The 17819-nt window shown below is 42.8% G+C and overlaps 1 protein-coding gene across 2 annotated transcripts in view; it reads right to left on the bottom strand.

Annotated features, from left to right (window-relative positions):
- Nucleotides 1–292: 292 nt before the first annotated feature.
- pex14 (peroxisomal biogenesis factor 14) overlaps nucleotides 293–17819 on the bottom strand; it is a 47247-nt gene continuing 29720 nt past the window's right edge. The window contains exons 5-10 of one of the 2 annotated variants that reach the window (XM_076741494.1): nucleotides 17212–17297; nucleotides 15031–15133; nucleotides 11030–11127; nucleotides 5383–5474; nucleotides 2466–2925; nucleotides 293–1127 (exon numbers count right to left, since the gene is read on the bottom strand). In XM_076741494.1, coding sequence (XP_076597609.1) covers nucleotides 1104–1127; nucleotides 2466–2925; nucleotides 5383–5474; nucleotides 11030–11127; nucleotides 15031–15133; nucleotides 17212–17297 — 863 coding nt within the window. In that variant the 3' untranslated portion in view covers nucleotides 293–1103. Of the gene's footprint in view, nucleotides 1128–2324; nucleotides 2926–5382; nucleotides 5475–11029; nucleotides 11128–15030; nucleotides 15134–17211; nucleotides 17298–17819 lie in introns of those variants that run through there. The other variant, XM_076741495.1, reaches the window with a different exon arrangement.

Genomic DNA, 17819 nt, shown 5'->3' with positions numbered 1-17819 from the left:
GTGATTCATGATTCGACACTCAGCATACACACAAGCACTTTAGTGTTCTCATCTGTATCTGCTCTTACAGATATCTTGCAGCCGGTTAGAAGATTTGACACAAAAACAAGAAACCGCAAAGACTAATCACAAACTCTGACCTAAAAATGGTTTTTGAATTGACGGGCCTTTGGATTTGGATCACTCAGTATTCATGTTGGATTTTTTTTTTTTTTTTTTTTTCTTCAAATGGTGAAAATTTACAGCACTGATGTTGCTGGATGTAAACGACAAACAGTTGTCTCACAGAATGGAAAGTCTCCCATTGTTTGATTTTATTATTACCCAACTCCACAGAAACAAATGCTACAAAGCATTTCTTGATGTGAATATTGGAGAAACCCTCCTGCAACGACAACAAAAAAAGCTGCACAACCCACTTCAAGGACAACCTCTGCGTGATTCGAGTTTTCCTTTTGTTTCCTTTAATGTTAACTGGATGGTCGGAAACATAAATTAGGTACATTTCAAGTATTTAGCTGAGCAAGTTTCAAAATATACACTTATTCAAATGAAGGGAAAAAGGAGAAAACGTGACAAACTACTTGCACTGAATTGACTGCACTTGCGCTGATGTAAAACAGAAACTGAATTCAAGAAATGTAAAACATGGAAATCCCAGTAACACCGTGTTTGTCCTTTAATAGTTGGTTTAAAATTAATATAACAGAGATTCTACTTGAAATAAACCAAATTTATTACACTTATATACACTTCTGGCTGACATCAGACAGTAATCAGCAGGTTACAGAGCGGACCAATCACTGAGCCTACAGTGGCAAAGAAGCAGAAGTCACACCTCTTCATTCAGTACTTCTTTAAACCTTATTGATCCATACAAACGCATTTCAAATAAATCAAAAATAGATCTTTTACAGCATACTGCAACGTCGTTTGTCTCATCAGTCAAAACTTTGAACACACACTCAGCCAACATAACTCAACATAATCTGCAGGTTAGGACAGGTGTCACACAGAAATGTGCAGCGCCCTTCTACCTTTTCTGCGTTCCCATGAAGGCCATGTGGAGGTGGAAATGGCACGAGAGCTGATATCCCTTCTTCTCACTCATGGACTCTTCTTGTTAGCTGGAGACAGAGTGAGTAATTCAATAAGTCAAGTATTCATTTATTACTTTCCTTTTCAATCATGGGGCATTTTTTTTAAACTTCCCCCATCCACCTCCACACTGAGAAGAAAAAAAAAAGAGCGATACAAGTTCTGCAACTTCCATCCGTGGAAGCCCTCGTCTTACTGCAGCTTAATTACAAAATATTGGCGCCGTTTTCTGTAAAGATTACTCACTGTAGGAGGCCCTACATAATTTGGACCGGAGGGTTTGTCACGGAAAATAATACAATGCAACTGGGCTTTCTGTATTAGATTTCCGCTTTTAGCCTCCTTGACATTTCAAGCTGCATGAACTAATACATCTGTTATTTGTTGATCATTTGATTATTAACATACTTCACAAACCAAATCAGCTGCCCTGCTGGAGACACAGATACAGCTCAGCAGACAGCCTGGGTTTTTTCTCACACACTCGCAAAGAAGCACAATTCAGCCCTCAGTGAAAACGGGGGAAAAAACATTTATCTTCCCCTCCTTTGAGCGTATGAGCACTCTGACACCGGCATGGAACAAAGCCCGTCATCACATTCTAATCTCGAATTTCAGGGCTTTTATTTCACCCAAATGCCACCCTGCTGGCCTTGTGAATTATTGACAGACTGACACCAATGTGAAAGGACACATAAAAGAGGCTAAAAGCTCCGGCCCTGGAAGAGCTTGTCCTCTCCTATTGCCATCAACTGGGAGACAAACTCTGCTAATGCTTCTCTGGATGCTCACGGTAACTTTGAGACTGAAGTAGCAACATATGACTCCTGACCTACAGCTGCACTGTACAGGAGAGATAGTCTGAGCGGCGCTGCCTCTTTGGTCTGTACAACAGCCTAAGTATGATTACAAGGGCAGGCATCAAGGCAAAGCTGTGAATTATCTGATCAAATCATGAAAATGAAAAGCAGTAAGTCACATACGGTTAGTGCTGCATAAAGCCTGTTAAAGTCATTCTGATTTGACTACTGCCCGTCACTTCTCCTTTCAAAGAAACGTCACAACATGGTTCTTGGCTCGGCATGCACTCATTTAGTTTGCATGATGAAAAGTAAATTGAGGTAAGCTGTGTGTCAACTACACACTCCAATATTTGTCAGTTTTGCGTCTTCTCACGCCCCCACCTACACCTCATTTTGCTCAAGATTAAGATGTTACAGAAACAAGTGGAAACAGACAGTGAAGATTGATGTAAAGCATTAAAAAACAAACAGAATGAGTGCAAGCAGGATGTGACAAAGCCGTCAGCAGAGATGAGAAGCTGTGTTTGTTGAGTGTTTTTGTGTTTCTACTGGTGTCTAATCCACCTCGCTCTCATTGCTGGCACCCTCGGGCCGCCTCAGTTTGTCCACCTGTTCGTTAATCTGTCCATCCCCTCCTCGCCGATCCTCTGTCTGCATGCTTAGACCCTCCTCCTCCTCTTCCTCCTCCTCCTCCTCTACATGCATGACATCATCTTCGTTCTTTTTCTCCTCCTCCCCCTGCACCTCCATGCGGACCTGGTCCTTTAGGTCCAGGGGCAGTGTTGTGACCAGGCCCACAGGGCCAGCATCTCCATTGATACCATGAGCTCCATCAGGCCCTCCCAGTGCATCCTGGGGGCTGTGGTGTCCATCTTTAACGGGGGAGGAGTTGGCCGACTCATTACTGACAGGGGAGATGTCGCTGCTGCTGTTGATGGACGGCGAGCCGGGTGCTGAAGGCGGCTTCAGGGGAATCTGCCACGAAGGGATCTTAGGAATTGTGGGAGTGGAAGGGAATTGTTTCCTGCGGGAGGCGGTGGGAGGAGGCAGACAAGAGAGAGAGAGAGAGAAAATGAGGCCTGATCACAATCTCATCAAAAACCTCACTGTGATCAAAATGTGCAAAAAACTGCTTTCCCACAATGTAATCAGCCATAATTGGCCATACTGCAACCACAAAACTTAATATAGCTTCCTAAGTCAGGTGTCGAATGAGAACATATCCTCAACACTGGTTTATATTTTAGCATGCAGCCACACACAAAGCATCCTATGTAATTCTCATAATTACAGCAGAGAAAATGGCTTTTCCCCCCCAAACAGCCAGATGTTCACCACACCTGGTAAAGAAGCTCAGAGATTTTTTTAATTACATCCACTGCAGCTTTTAAGATCAAAAAGACAACGTTGAATCATAATGGGATCAGCACTTCTTGGTGGTTAAAAAAAAAAATGATTTGGATCATTTGAACAGGAAGGGAACACGTTTGGAGACAGATGGTGATACAGAGCCTTTATTTTGCGATTCAAGCCTTTGCCAGAAAACTCATTGTGAGAGTCAGGATGAAGTCAAGAAAGCAAATGACAAAGGGATTATTACTGATTAGAATGTACGAGGGGAACAAAACACGCTCAACTAGACAGTTCTGAGGCAATTTTCGTCCTCGCCCGGTTTTCTGATGTACACTCTTACTTCAGGCTTCATTATAGACACTGATACATAATCATGCATGCTAATGGACCTGACTGAGCTGGGCTGTGGCTGACTATATTGAGGAACAATGCTGGAAAGAATCAGGGGATGCCCAGCATTATATTATAGCTTTATTAAAATGTGGACGATCAGATTTTTAGACAACAAATAAAATGACTGACAAAAGCAAATATATTTGACCAGTTCATATAAACCTCTGCTTGTGTTTTTATATTCATGTGTGTTTTGCTCTCACAAAATGAGTTAAAGTTGCATTGGAGCAATTACGCACATGTGGTTATCTCGCCTCCCAATAAAAGCATTAAAACCCAGAAGACCAGCTGATGCCTGCAGTATGCTAATCGGCCGAGGCGAGTTGTGAAGTGAAAGAAACGGTGCAATCAGTATTATAACCGCCAGTGCCTGTGAGATTACACATATCTGAGATTAATGATTGTGCTTAAAGTGTGCAGCTAACGTGGAATGACAATGCACAATATGTGTTTTTTTATCATATTCATTCGTACACAAACGCAAACTTTCATGACTGCATGACGGTTGTTTTGACATTGTTTCTGAGATCTAAACTGAGAACTCCAGAATCTATACATGCGCTTAAATAATAAACCTTCAAGGTTAATTTAGTAGCTTTTCCCAGAGCTTTCAAGCCCATCTCGCAGACTGCCTGAGCAGATAAAAGTTTACATGGCCTGCAAACTAAGTTGTGAGTCGGGACAAACCGCTCGACGTGCTGCTGCTGCAGGCCCAGACAAAGCCAAAGCAGTAAAGTTCACCCTGCTACACGAATAAATGTCATTTTTGTGCACTTTTGGAGTGTTTGTTTTGCAGCTGGCGTCCCCTCAGAGCTCTGACTGGACTTCTACCGAAGCTTTGGTTTCTCTGAATAACTGGATCACATCTACCTGACAGCAAAAGAGTGCAGAGGTCTTTATTTCCCTGCTTTCTACACAATTAAGTGTTGCTGTCATTTATTAGTTCTTTAAAACAAAGAATCAACTTGGGAGTGGTAGCTGTGATATTATGAAGTGCCGAAAGAGACCCTGCATGCACTTTTTTTGAACACTAACCAGGCTACTGGGAATTCTCCCGATGGCCTTTCCCGGCCTGATTTCAAGTTACAGCAAACAAAAACAGTTTCATTACAAACATGAGGTCAAGCAGGGTCTTGTTTTCAATGCTATGTGTCTTTCTAGGCAGAGATGGACATCCCCCTCCCTGATATAAAAGACTCCTCGAATGTGCCATATTTCAGTCATGTCATAGTCAGCGATGAATAGAAAAGTGTACCCTGACTTCATATTTGTCAAATGACTGCTTCCAAAGTCAAAAATGTCATGCTCAATATACACTACAATTCATAGCAGCATCAGGCTGCTTGGCTTGTTTGACTCTTCTGACACATTCATTATAATGACATGAGTCTTTATTTGTGTCTCAACCAGTCAATGCAAAGTTTTTAATCTCTGCATGATGTGTGCAACCTGAAAACATTAAATAAATAAAGTGTGAGAGTAATTTCAAAGAACAACATTTTTAAAGTCAGGTGTTAACAAATCGTATGTTTGAGTACATTATCAAAAATGTCAGCGTGCCCTGTTAAATCCTGTGACATGGTTCAAATGGACTGAATCCAGGAACTCCAAAGTGCATGAAAACAGTGAGCCGTCTGCCCTTAAACAAACACACACACAGACACACACTCAGACACACACACACACACACACACCTGCACTGTTTCATGTGATGGGGGTCTGCAGACTTTGTTACCTGCTGAGCAGTAAGCCCTTCAAAGAGACAATCTCAGCCTTCAGCTCTCCAACTGTTTGGTTGTCCAGGACACGGCTGGTTGAGGATGATGCCTATAGGAAAACCACAAGTGAGACACACGCAAACAACTATTACACACACACAAACACACAGGCACTGTTCAGGTCACATGCAGGGTCGCAGCACAAAGTCAATATATGCCTTTCAACGACTCCTCTACGCTCAGTCTCAACAATATGAAATCAAAAAAGCTTTGTTTTTTGTTTTTAAAAGGACACAGGTTACATGGTAAACAAATACGGCAAATGCAAATCCTACAAAAGCCACATGTTTTTGTGTAGCTGGGCCATTCGTCACCATAACAACCTCTCCACTACCTACTGCTGGCGATGACAGAAAAGAGGGCAAACAGTCACTTTTATGGCCTCAACTGCTCAGAAAGTCCAGTGAGTGTGAATCATGCTGTTTTTACATAATTTTCCATACTATCTAGAACAGATTAGGCAGTGTCCAGTGTTTTGGATAATGACTTTATCTTGAACAATGGCCACATTCATGACGGCAGACCATAGCTTAGCAGTTTGTTTTGTTCTTTTTGTCTTTTATCAAAGGCGTGTGTTATCGCACACACTGGTGCGGCATGAAATGCTACAGGGTATTTGAATGGCAAATTGCTGCCAAAAATCTGTCTCGGCAGCACTTTTTTAGGGATAGGCAGGACTTTGACAGAGGGAGCTATAAAATGACGAGTTTTGATAAAGGCCCACAGGGAAAAAAAACATCACATGGCAACAGTCAAATGTAATGATAAACCTGGACTGCAACTGCTGCAAAGCCCTGTAGACTGCTGGTTCTCTGCACAATGAATGAAAATCTTATAGCAACTCAAATGGGGAAAACCTTAAAGGCCCAAAGTAGGTTGGGGCCCCCAGGAGGTCTCGAGATAAATCTGAGGGGATGTGAGGTGATTAACAAATAAGAGAGAAGAACTGATGTTCAATTTTCTGACTTCTTTCAAATCACTGCATCTTAATTCTGACATACTGAGGAGGGCACTCAGAGCAACTCAAAAGATCACGACTCACAGACACATACAGCTAGGCGTCATGACAAGGTATTGCTTGGCTATAAAGTGTCTCAAGGCAAAAAGGCTGGAAACCAGTGATGTACATAATTGGTCCCCATTTAGAGTCCATTCCTGAATAAGAAGCACAAACGTGCAAGAACGGGAGGATAGACTGATGAGACCAGAGGGAGGAGAGGGAGAAGACAGCGGAAAAAGTGGGATAAAAGAAAGGTAAAAACTGTAATTAAGACTCTCCTGACTCACCAGAGGCAGCTTGTTAAGAAACGTGGACCCCCTATCGAGGGGAGAGGGATAACTTGGACTCTTTCGCTTGTAATTAAATCTAAGAGAAATTAATTGAATCACATCTGAAAGGGATCAGACTCATTTACAGTGGAAAGAGGGAGGCAGAGGAGGAGAAGTGAAGGGAGACAGAAAAGGAGACGAGGAGGGAAAGAGGCTTTTTTTTTTTTGTGGCTCTTATCGACTCCTAAACCTCTCTGATAAGGAGCCGTGTTTTGGAGGTGGTGCATTGGAGGCCGGCTGAAGACACTCTTATTACAGCCGTCACCTCATTAGAACCATCTTAATCCCTCGCCTCCCCAAGGCCCCCGTATAATAAGGCTGGATTCTGCTTCTCTCTCATTTTACATCGAAAAAAATTAATTGCTGCATGGGCTGAGCTAAAGACTTCCAAGGCACTCAGTGCACTTAGGAAAAATGCAAATTGCTCCAAATGTGAGGTTTTGTATATACTTCTACCACTTAACATAAGAAGAAAAGACTTTAGAGGAGAATTGTTAACCACCAGCTACATACATTATGTGCATTTGCTACAGAGCAGCGCCATATAATATCTCACATCAAGACTTGTCACACAACACTACCACCGACATATGTCTTATTAAGTCTGAAGAAACCTAATTAAATGTTGGGCCAAGACTGAATTTCAGCTTTGAGATACATTATGTGAGTGTGTACACACACACACACACACACACACACACACACACACACACACACACACACAGTGTAAGGATCTTGTGTTAAGTGCACTAGCTGCCTGGGTGGAGGCTGAGTGGAGGGGTATCAGTGACTGCAGGCTGAAAAAAGCACGGCTGGCTTTAAAAGCTCCACCTGAAGTGCTGACACATATCCAATAGACTGCACGAGTGCGTAAGATGTGATGTTTTAACAGCCCTCTGATCAAAATATTTAAGCTCTGCGGTGATTTTAGCAGCTTTGATTACAAAAGCATCATCCTGAAGGTGCTTCCAGGTCTGTCAATATACAACACAACAGTGCAGAGTCATTTCAGTGTTCTGACTCTGCAGAGTTTGACCTCCACATTAGTATTCTTTTATTATTATTATTATTTTCCCAAATACTTATAAGAATGTTCAAATCCAGAGAAATCTGCACTTTATTTGAGGTTAAGGACGTTTCATTTGGTCGCCTGTTAATGGCATCACATGCCCTGTGATATTATGAAGTGCCCTTTGCTATAGTTTCTGGGGAAAATACAGGAAACACTAGATGATGTGGCAGAGAATGAGGAAGGAAGTTGGTGAACTAAACTTTAATACTTAACCTCGTCCATGAACATGATTTCTGCCTTGAGTCTCATCAGACTCCCATGATCCCACGCTACTTCATGACGTCAAACTATATCTATTGTTACTGGTTTGATGGAGAGATCCCACGTAGCAGAAATTGCACACTGTGACGAAGTCTTTTTAAATGCTTATGGGATGTGTGAACATACAGACGCCTTTCACCCTAAAGAGGCCAACAGGGAGTGTGAAAAAGTGAATCACAGAGTTAAACCAAAAGCCATGAGCGTGCGTCTCTCTTTCTCTAGTGTTTGACTTCTATCTTACTTCCTGGTGTACAGGTGCAGAGCTTTGAGTGGACTAAACAGTGGAGAACATAATTCCCCATTTGGCACTGCACAATACAAAAAGCATCATGCATGAACAAACAACCAACAAACGAAGAGAACCGACCAAAACCAAAATAACTCGCAGCTCAACCTATGAGAAATGTGTCACCTATTACACTATCCAGCACTGTGCTGGCTGGATGTGCTTTTGACTGTGTGAATACTGTCCATAGTAAAGATTTCCTCTAACTGGTTTAGAAAAGCCTTGTAACTAATATGTCTCAGGTGGGTGCCTGGATGTGACAGGGGTCGGCCTCTTTCTGCTGGTTCACTAAGTGCTTCAAGAAAAAAGAAAAATGTATATTACAGGCAAAGAGAAAAAAAAAAAAAAAGACTGCAGCAGCACCCAAGGATGGCAACACATCTGGCTAAATGAAGATAAATGCCTGTGGACCATTAGCAACAAGATAAGATCTTTAACAAGCCTTGTTTAAGAGTGTCTGAAGGCAAATTAATTCACAGTTACTCCGCCGGCAGACAGTGTGTTTTCTTGTAACGCATGTATATTTATGATGGAATTAGTTTCAAAAGGAAGTCCCCAGAGGAGTGTTTTTGAGTGGAAACACTGGTACAGTGCAATTGATTTCACTCTATTTATGCACTTTCCCACTGGCAGTTCATCTCGCACAAGCAAGGAGGCGGTTTCTAATCTTCTATGTAGTATCCACTAATAAAGAGAACGATCAGTGAGTCGAGACAGCAGGGCAAACACAGTTAACAGGCAGATTTGTAATGATAATGGAGCAGAAATAGACTTGGCTGTTTAACATCAGGGAAGAATTGTCCTGAGGCAAATCTATCCTTAACACTGGTGGTAGAATAGAGCGTCATCTTATGTGAAATATGTGCGGAAGACAACTGAGAAAATTGTGAAAAAGAGAGGGACTGTCTCAGGCTCTGAAGTCTGGAAATGTGCGACATCAGCGTGCACTCTGCGTGTGTGCGTGTGTGTGCGTGCGCGCAGACATGAGTCAGTCTGTCTAAAGTGACTTCCATAATGAGGTCCCCAGTTTAGGGACAGCAAACGCACTCCGCAATTGAGCGGTTTCCAAACTACGAGAAATGTTTACTTAGCAGCTGCGGAAACAGAAGTCTCCATGTGTTTCGGGTTAAAGGCACATTTCCGCGTTGAGAGGTATAATTGCTAAGCGTGGCGCACTTTGAGCGGCGTGGTGAGGCAAACCCCGAAAGCCGCAAACGGTGAATGATAAGTAGCTCGCTAGCTCCAACATGTGTTTCTCATCAAACATCCCGGACCTGAAAACAATTTCCCAATTTCCCCCACGGCCTGAGACAACAGAGGGCCTTGTGCCTACTCGCAGGGAAATTTAAGATCAACACTATAGCTATAAAGCAGAGTTTATGATTTGTTTAATGGGTGTTTTGATGTGAATTATACTTTTTATACACTACTGCTGTCCAACAAGGCACTCATAGCAAATGAAGTAGACACTTTTTAATCCAATCTGTGTATTTGGAGATGACGACTGAAAAGAAAAAAAAACATCCCGTGTCCCTTTATGTGGGTGGGAATTCATTGTTTAAAGTGGGGCGACAAGCCCGCCTGACAGAAAACCTTGGATAGTTCTGTTTGAGACAGCATGGGGTCAAATCAGATCATCGTTCCCATGTACTCACACATGCTGATTTGCTTTCGACACCGCTCGGAGAATGCGTGGCTGAGAACTTGAAAAGGCGCAAAATGAGCTATGACTCGTCAGTTTTTGATGAACCTCGTCCAGGGAAGAGATTCATATTTTTCTTCCTCGTTTGTGCCGAAGCAGATGTGTCCGCATATGTTTTCCTGCGATATCCAGATGCTACTACAGTGAAACACCCATGTGCTGAACAAGCTGTGGACATAAAACATTGTCTAAGATTGTCTCTTCCAAGGCACTTTTTTAGAGCCCAGAGATCATAAAGCTATTTACGAGCAGTGTTATAAAAAGCAAGCAACATTTCATCCAAGCACATAAGTTTTTAGAACAATCACTCAGTCCGATTCACCTAAACACTTACAGTTCTAAGTAGATTATGAACACTGTCTATAAAAATCAAGGCGAAGAGGAACGACAATATGGTTTAAGATTATGGTCCCATGATGAGATGCACCATGCTTTTTTGCAGCCTGTGTTCTGATGATATACACTATAATAACGCTGTCCGTCTTAGGTAGTTACGACTCGGCGTGAACGCAAGAGATTTTAGTACACAGAGGCCTCGAGAAAACCTTTTTTCTCTCCTCATCAATCTGGAGATTTCAACCTGCAACTTCATGTTTACTGAGCTCTTCTGTAACTTCAGACTTACTGCCTGTCTAGCTTTCCTCAAAAACATCAGTCATACATAACAGACATTAAAGGTGCAGCCGATAACTTTCATGTTCAAACTGCAGCAGAGAAGCACTTAAAGCCAGCTTTGTAAAGTTCTTTCATGTCGTTGTCAGTTTGCACCACAACACAAATATGTCACTGGCCGAAATGATTAAGCTTGAATTAAATCACAGTAAAAACTAAAATCTGCAGTTTGACAAGAAAAACCGGCGAAAGGAGAAGGTGGAGTGGTAACAAACAGGTAGCATGGCAGTTATTCTGCTGTTTGTGGTGGCAGGTGAAGGGTGCTGATGAGGCGGGAGCTACCTCTGCTGCTGCCAGTTCCTGAGAGAGCTCCTGGATCCTCTGCTGCTGCTGGATCAGGAGCTCCTGGACAGAGACCAAGGTCTGCTGCAGCTGGCTGACTGTGGAAACGAGCAGAATAGCAGACAGTACACTCAGCACACTTCAAACAGAGCAAAAAAAAAAAAAAAGGAAGTAAGATTGTGTGATAAGGTTGTTTTGGTGCCACAAAAGTGAACATTTTATTTCCCGAGGCGATGACAGAACTGATGAGACTCAACTTGTGTCACCGATCAAAGCTGTCCTCCAAGAATTGTAATCAAAGCTAATACCCGGTAACTTTAGTCGCAGCTTTTTGGTCCGATACGCTGGGGGTAGAGGGTGCGAGGGGGGAGGGGGCACATAGGATGGAGATATTAATCTCTAGTGCCTGAACTTAAATCAAATAACAGTCTCTAACCTTCCATTATCCACCCAGACACTGCCTTCTAATGCATCTTAAATCCTCAAACGATCAACAAAGGAAAAAACAAGGCTCTCATTTGGGAGGAGGCTGCCAGACAAAATGTCCCCCCTAATCCTAATAAATATTGTTCTTTTTCCATTGACTTTGAAGATTGAATTAGTTCAAGTGTTGGTGTTGGACGAGGGTGTATGATTTCAAATAACACCGGGCACAGTTTGTTGCCCCCTGCTTCCAGTCACACGTGTATTACCAAACAATGCATTAAGTTTCCCCGAGCTGATTATATTACAGAAAACCAATAAACATTCATATAAATCATGGGCGTGTAAAGTGTTAAATCAAGCCTAATAGGATTAACATCAACAGATATTGTGGTGGTCCACTGCTGAGGTTGTCAGGCCAATGGTTAAAAGCCTGAGCTGCAGCCGGCTGGACGGGATGTAAAGAACCCTCCTCTCACATTAACCCAGGCTGGGACAAAAGACAGAGCCCGGCTTGTAGGCTGTGTTTCTTTTGAAAAACCAACTCAGACAAAATATTTGATCTTTCAAAGAGGCTAATATCTTGCAGTGACACCTGTGTTTAAATGGGTGGAGTTGTATCAATATGGGTGGGGTGCTGAAACGTTTGATCTTTGCATGCTTGCAGAATCCTCCAGGACACGAGTTGGAGCAGGATCGTCGGCTGAGGCTGCGGACCATTGTGCTAACAGTTTGAGTTAGCTACTCCGTTTGTGATGCAGAGTGTGACCAGCCTCTCTGATGACGGCAATAAAACTAAAATACCGCGGCCATCCCTGCTTAAAAAAAGGTGTTAGTATGACAGGGTGTGCACGCTAAACCAAGAGCTGCCCTATTAGTCTCTGATTCCACCTCACCACAAAACAGCTTATCCAGATGTGTGGGACAGTCTGCCAGCCTGTAGCGCTGTGCCTCCTGAATTACCACTGGCACCGCTTTTTCAGCCACTTCAGCCAAACGGTCCAATTCTTTTCATGTCTCTCCACAAAAGTTGACTCCTTTGTACTGTTCAGAGACTTGACAAAAATGCATAACTTCTTATCCCCAGTTATCACAGATATGAAGCCAAGAATAATGAAGTCAAAGAATTTGGCCAGGCATGAATCAGATGGAGGCTGTAGCTGCGGTTGTGTGTGTGTGTGTGTGTGTGTGTGTGTGTGAGAGAGAGAGAATCGGAGACAAGATGATGTGTGAGCCTTGCAGCTGCTGTGAGGAGGGTGCACATTGTGTATTCAGTAAATTATTCAGTAAATACCTCGATATAATGTACACTACATATGTCCAGGCCTGTCTCTGTCTTTAATGGCCAGCTGGTCACCAATATGGCTCCCACTGACAAAGAGTGCCCAAACAGCCTCACAATTCCATTACAGCCTGGGTGCGCTGAAGTAGTTCCAAGATCCATTCATTAATTGTCTGTGTGAAGTTGTAGGCAAATCATAATGGGAGTCAGGGCCCCTACTTTCGAGCTGGGGCTGGCGAGAGAGACTAATGTGGTCCCCATTCAAAAGGATACATCACCTCATTGCGCCCGGCACTAGAGAAATACATGAACTTTAACAAAAGGGGGTTCAAGCAATTGGCAGCAGGGAGGCAGTCGGTCGCTATTACTCAGTGCAGCGAGGAGAGAGGGAGCGAGAGGGAGAGGAAGACAAAGGGAAAGCAGGGGGAGAAAACTCTCAGTGTAATTGCAACCCCTCTCCCCAACTGTTAACTACAACAGTCATTAACTACAATAGCAGCTTGGCCACTGCAGTCATAGCAAATTAGTTCCCCACACTGGCTGAAGAAAAGACCCAGGTTTTTTTTTTTTTTTTTTTTTCTTTTCCCCCACTGTAGTCTCACCTACTCACTGCAAAACATAGCAGGACTGACTGGGAAATCGTGTCTTCACCGACAAACAAAACAGGGTTTGGAAGTTGGCAAATCTCCAAAAAGTGATAAGTAGAGCAAGAATGGGCAGTGAAATAGCCAGAGGAAATGTGTTTGCATAGTTGGGAGAAAATGACCATAAAAGAACATATATTTGTTAATCAGATTCCGGGTGGCACACCTTGCACGCGATCTCACACAGTTGCTGGCCTCCACCTACCTTAGCCAGCCAGAAAACAATAGCATGGGTGTGACTGGATAAAATGATAACAGCCATATTTTCATCTACACGATGTTGGTCCGTGACAGGGGCTGTAAACTCAAGCACTAAATTTGTTTTAATTTGGAGATGAAGGGACGATCAAACAAAGGATGCTTGTGTTTAAACCAGCTCGGCTGTATTCATGATTCTACTTAAGAGAACAGCCTGTGAAGGAAACATTTGTTTTGGCCTCTCTTTGTCTGTTTACAGCTCGCAACCGGCTAACCACAGGTGTGATGGAAACTCGTACAGTTTTTCTACTGAACCTAAAGGCACACACATGGATTTGGAAAATGGGAAAGAGGCACTGGCTTTAGGAACAGTGTTTAGGAATAAACAACTCCGGAGTCAGAGTCTTATCTTGTTTTGCTATGTCATACAGACAGGTGCACGCAGCTCATGTACCCCTGAATGTGACTTTTTTATTACCTTTAAAGGGAATTCATTTGATTAAAAGAACCTTTTGATTTGAATTCATATTTCAAATTAAAAAGTTAAACACTGACCTAAATTATGTAACATGCCACTGAAACAATTTCATGAAGAGTAACTCAAAACCTTTTTAGAATTGCGGTTAATGTTTGATTTAATGCCCTGTTATTGCCTTCCTCTTGGTTCTTTTGCTCAGCTTGTCTTGAGTATCCTGAAAAGAACTCTAGTTATTATTCTTCTTTAAAAACTGTAGTTTCCACTACGCCTGTATTTCTGTAAGGCCACCGATCTCTAATAGGGATTGGTACCTTTCAGGTGAAAACACACTCCAGTTCAACACTACTGCTAACGAGACCAAACTTTCTCAGAGTGCCTCTCTCATTTACGCCTCCCTGGATTTTTAATTATACTGACAAAGAGCTTAGGAAAGCATCTCTCTCCTTGCTTCTCTCTCTCTCTCCATGCTTGACAGCCAGGTTGAGATTCCTCACCTGTCCAACATGGGAGCCGCACCTGTCACCGTGCACTTAATCACACTAGGGCCAGTGCTGAGCCCAGACGCCACACAGTGCCATGCCGCACGCACATCCTGCACACACACGCACAGAAAATTAAAATGAACTTTCTCGCCACCTACGGGGAAGAGGGTGGATGATGATGATGGCGGCGGAGGTTTGGATGGGGGTGAGGTTGGTGCAGGGGGAGACGAATGGAAGGGGGGAGTGAGAGAGGATGGGCGGGGGGAGGAAAAGTTGTCATTTCCCAACTCCTCATTAATATTCCGAGGTTAAGAGCTTTTCAGCGAAACGTAATTAATTGAGCCCGAGCCTGACAGTAAACAAGCAATTTCAAATTAAAGCGAAATGACAGCAGCGTCATTTGTTAAAAACGTGCGGGGCCCCCCGATTTTGGCGACAGATAAATGAGGGAAAATGTTAAGGAGGGAGAAAGTGATGAAGATATTAATCTTCACCTGTCTGTGTCAGCGTGCCACTCATTGCCGCAATGTTGCTCTCCATCCTCTGCAGATGCTTCTTGTCCTCTCGGCTGCCCATAATGAGGGGAAGGATGTATTTCTGCAATTAAAAGCACGGTATAATATTACACTTCTCTCTGGTGGGAAGGGGCAGAAAGATGAAGAAAAGACAGGGCCACATAGACTTGGTAGTGTAGGGTTAAATGCATTGTTTTTTTTGGACAAGCGCCTCATTGTCTAAATGGCCTGATTAGGTGTATGTATTTCTGCAGCGTGTCCAGGCAACTGATAGAGGTACGTGCACACATCTAGAGTTGAAACCATTAGTAGATTAGAAAATTCATCAACAAGTTTGATAATCAATTAGTCATTTCAAGGGATAGTTTGGATTATTCGAAGTGGGGTTGTATGAGGTACTTATCAATTTTTAGTTATTATGTGACTTCTGGGCCAGTTTAAAGGGTTGGTGAGGATTCATTCATAATACCTCATACAGCTTCACTCAAAAAACCTGAACTTTAAGTAGTTCGTCAAGCATAAATGTCACATATTAGCTGGTTCCAGATTTGCTGCTTTTCTTGATTTTACCTCATTCACTCTTGGTCAAAAAAATAAAGCAATTTAAAGATGCAACAATCTGACAAATCTACGATGAAAGTAACTGTTAGGAGCAGCGCTAAAACATATTTCCAGCAATAAAAATGAATGAAACCCAGGAAGAGACAGTGAAAGCAAAAAGACAGGCCTTCAGGGAAAAACATGGTGGTGAACACTGAAAATAGTCTTCCAAAACCAAAAACAATGTCATGTTGTTTATCGTCTCTCTGCCACTGAATAAACAGAACTCTACCAAAATGATATGTATGTCTGACAGCCAAATGAGGATGTTTGTTATCCAGTGTGAGTGTTAACCAGATGAGCAGCTGGTGAGTGTCTGACTGGATCCTTTACATGTTTGCGTTGAGCCGAGCTCACCAAATAAAATCAATGTCCATGTGACCCTCGGAGGGCCCCACTGAACTGCATTCAAAATCACACTGGTTCTTTTTTTTTTTTTGTTTTGGTTTTAAGGCTGAATAAAGATCACTTAATTGCTCACAGCCAGTTCGCAGCTCTCTGCTGCCTGAGCCAGGTTTTCTCTCCAGCTCAGGTGGCAAGCAGCCACACCAGCGCAAGTAATAAACACTTTTTAGAGAAAAAGATTAAATGAGTGTCAACACGTGGTAATTAATAAGTGGGTTGCTGGGAGTGTGGTGTTTACAAGGTGCACCATAACATAAATAAAGTATGGGCAGAAGCCTGGACATATGGTGCGACTGGCGCTACGCTCCAGTGACATGACAGCAACCTGTGCTGTCCCGCCAGGGAATCCCACCTCCCAGACGACCAGTGGCTGGCAAACCCTGCTGTATGTAGGAAACAGTGGACTGGTACAGTGCGTATTTTCATCAGCGAAAGACTGCAGGGCCAGAGGAAAAAGGGACCGGAGACCCTGAATGTGCCTGTGCAGCATTATGAAAGGCAGACAGGGTCAGGTAGGCATATGCATGTACATGATACGCATGCTCCCCTTCTCTCCTGTACACACACAGAGGAGAACGGCCTGTCATCTAAGCCAAGAGCTACTGCTAGAGCTCCTGTCCTCCTCTAAAACGAGAGTAATGGCTTCCACATGCCACTCAGACAACTACTAACAACCACTATGGGATTAATGTCACCGGGGACAAGGGGCCTCATGAGCTCATGTTCAAGGGCTGCTAAGCCCGATAAAACTAGGGTGATTATTTTTAGAAGGTGGGACGTCAAAAAAATGGTTGTGTGCTGTGTTAGCAACTATATTTTTTAAAGGAAAAAAATATACATCTGAGAGGGAGGGAGGAGGGAAGGGGAGGTTAAAAAGAAGGGGTTCAAATGAGATCACGCTTTGACGTAAAGCAGGGTAGGTTTAATAACAAGACCAGAGTGATGTTACATACTGCAGAGGCGCCTTCTATTCTGGCACCATAATTCATCACAAACTGATGTACTTGCTAAGCCCACCAATTTAAATGTAATATCAGGGAGAGGCAACACGGACAGATCTCAGGATGCAAAGTATAATATGTATACTGTGACTGTGAAAACAAAGTCGGTGAGGAAACAGACTCAACAGAGCAGAAGAAACGGGGCGTAACTTACTTTGTAAAGCTGATGAAAACCAAAAGCGATGCCCACCATAATGATGGTGAGGGCGCCATAGTCTCTCCATCTGTAGCCTGTTGGACCTGGAGAGAAGGATAAATCAGCTGAACACTGTAAAATACTGATTTGAATACTGACTCACTTTAATATGGTTGAAATGCTCTCCCAGCACTGGCATATTAAGTACATTAATCTGTGTACACACTGTGACATGAAACTTACAGAGCAGTGTCTTAAATCATCAATAAATTAAATAACATCTTTGCTGAGCATTTTTGAACGCATGTTAGATTTTTTTCTATGTACCGTTCCAGGCAGCCATTGTTTCCTCTTTTTTAGTGTTACATAACTGTTGCATGGTTGCACAGTTTAGATGCAGATCCCTATAAAAAGTCTATAAAATCCATACTGATTTTTTCATAGAAATTTTTCTGTATTTTCTGATATAAAGGACCAGTGTGTAACACTTAGGAGGCTCTACTGGCAGAATTTAGCAAAGACTTGCATTTTTTTCATTTGATACAACACAACACATTTCTCATCCCACAGATGCTCTGCGGGACAGCCTCTACCTGCAGCTCAAACACAACGCGTAGGTGAGTCTG

The sequence above is a fragment of the Chaetodon auriga genome, chromosome 10, assembly GCF_051107435.1.
Source record: "Chaetodon auriga isolate fChaAug3 chromosome 10, fChaAug3.hap1, whole genome shotgun sequence".
NCBI lineage: Eukaryota > Metazoa > Chordata > Actinopteri > Chaetodontiformes > Chaetodontidae > Chaetodon > Chaetodon auriga.
This window is presented reverse-complemented; position numbering and strand designations above follow the sequence as displayed.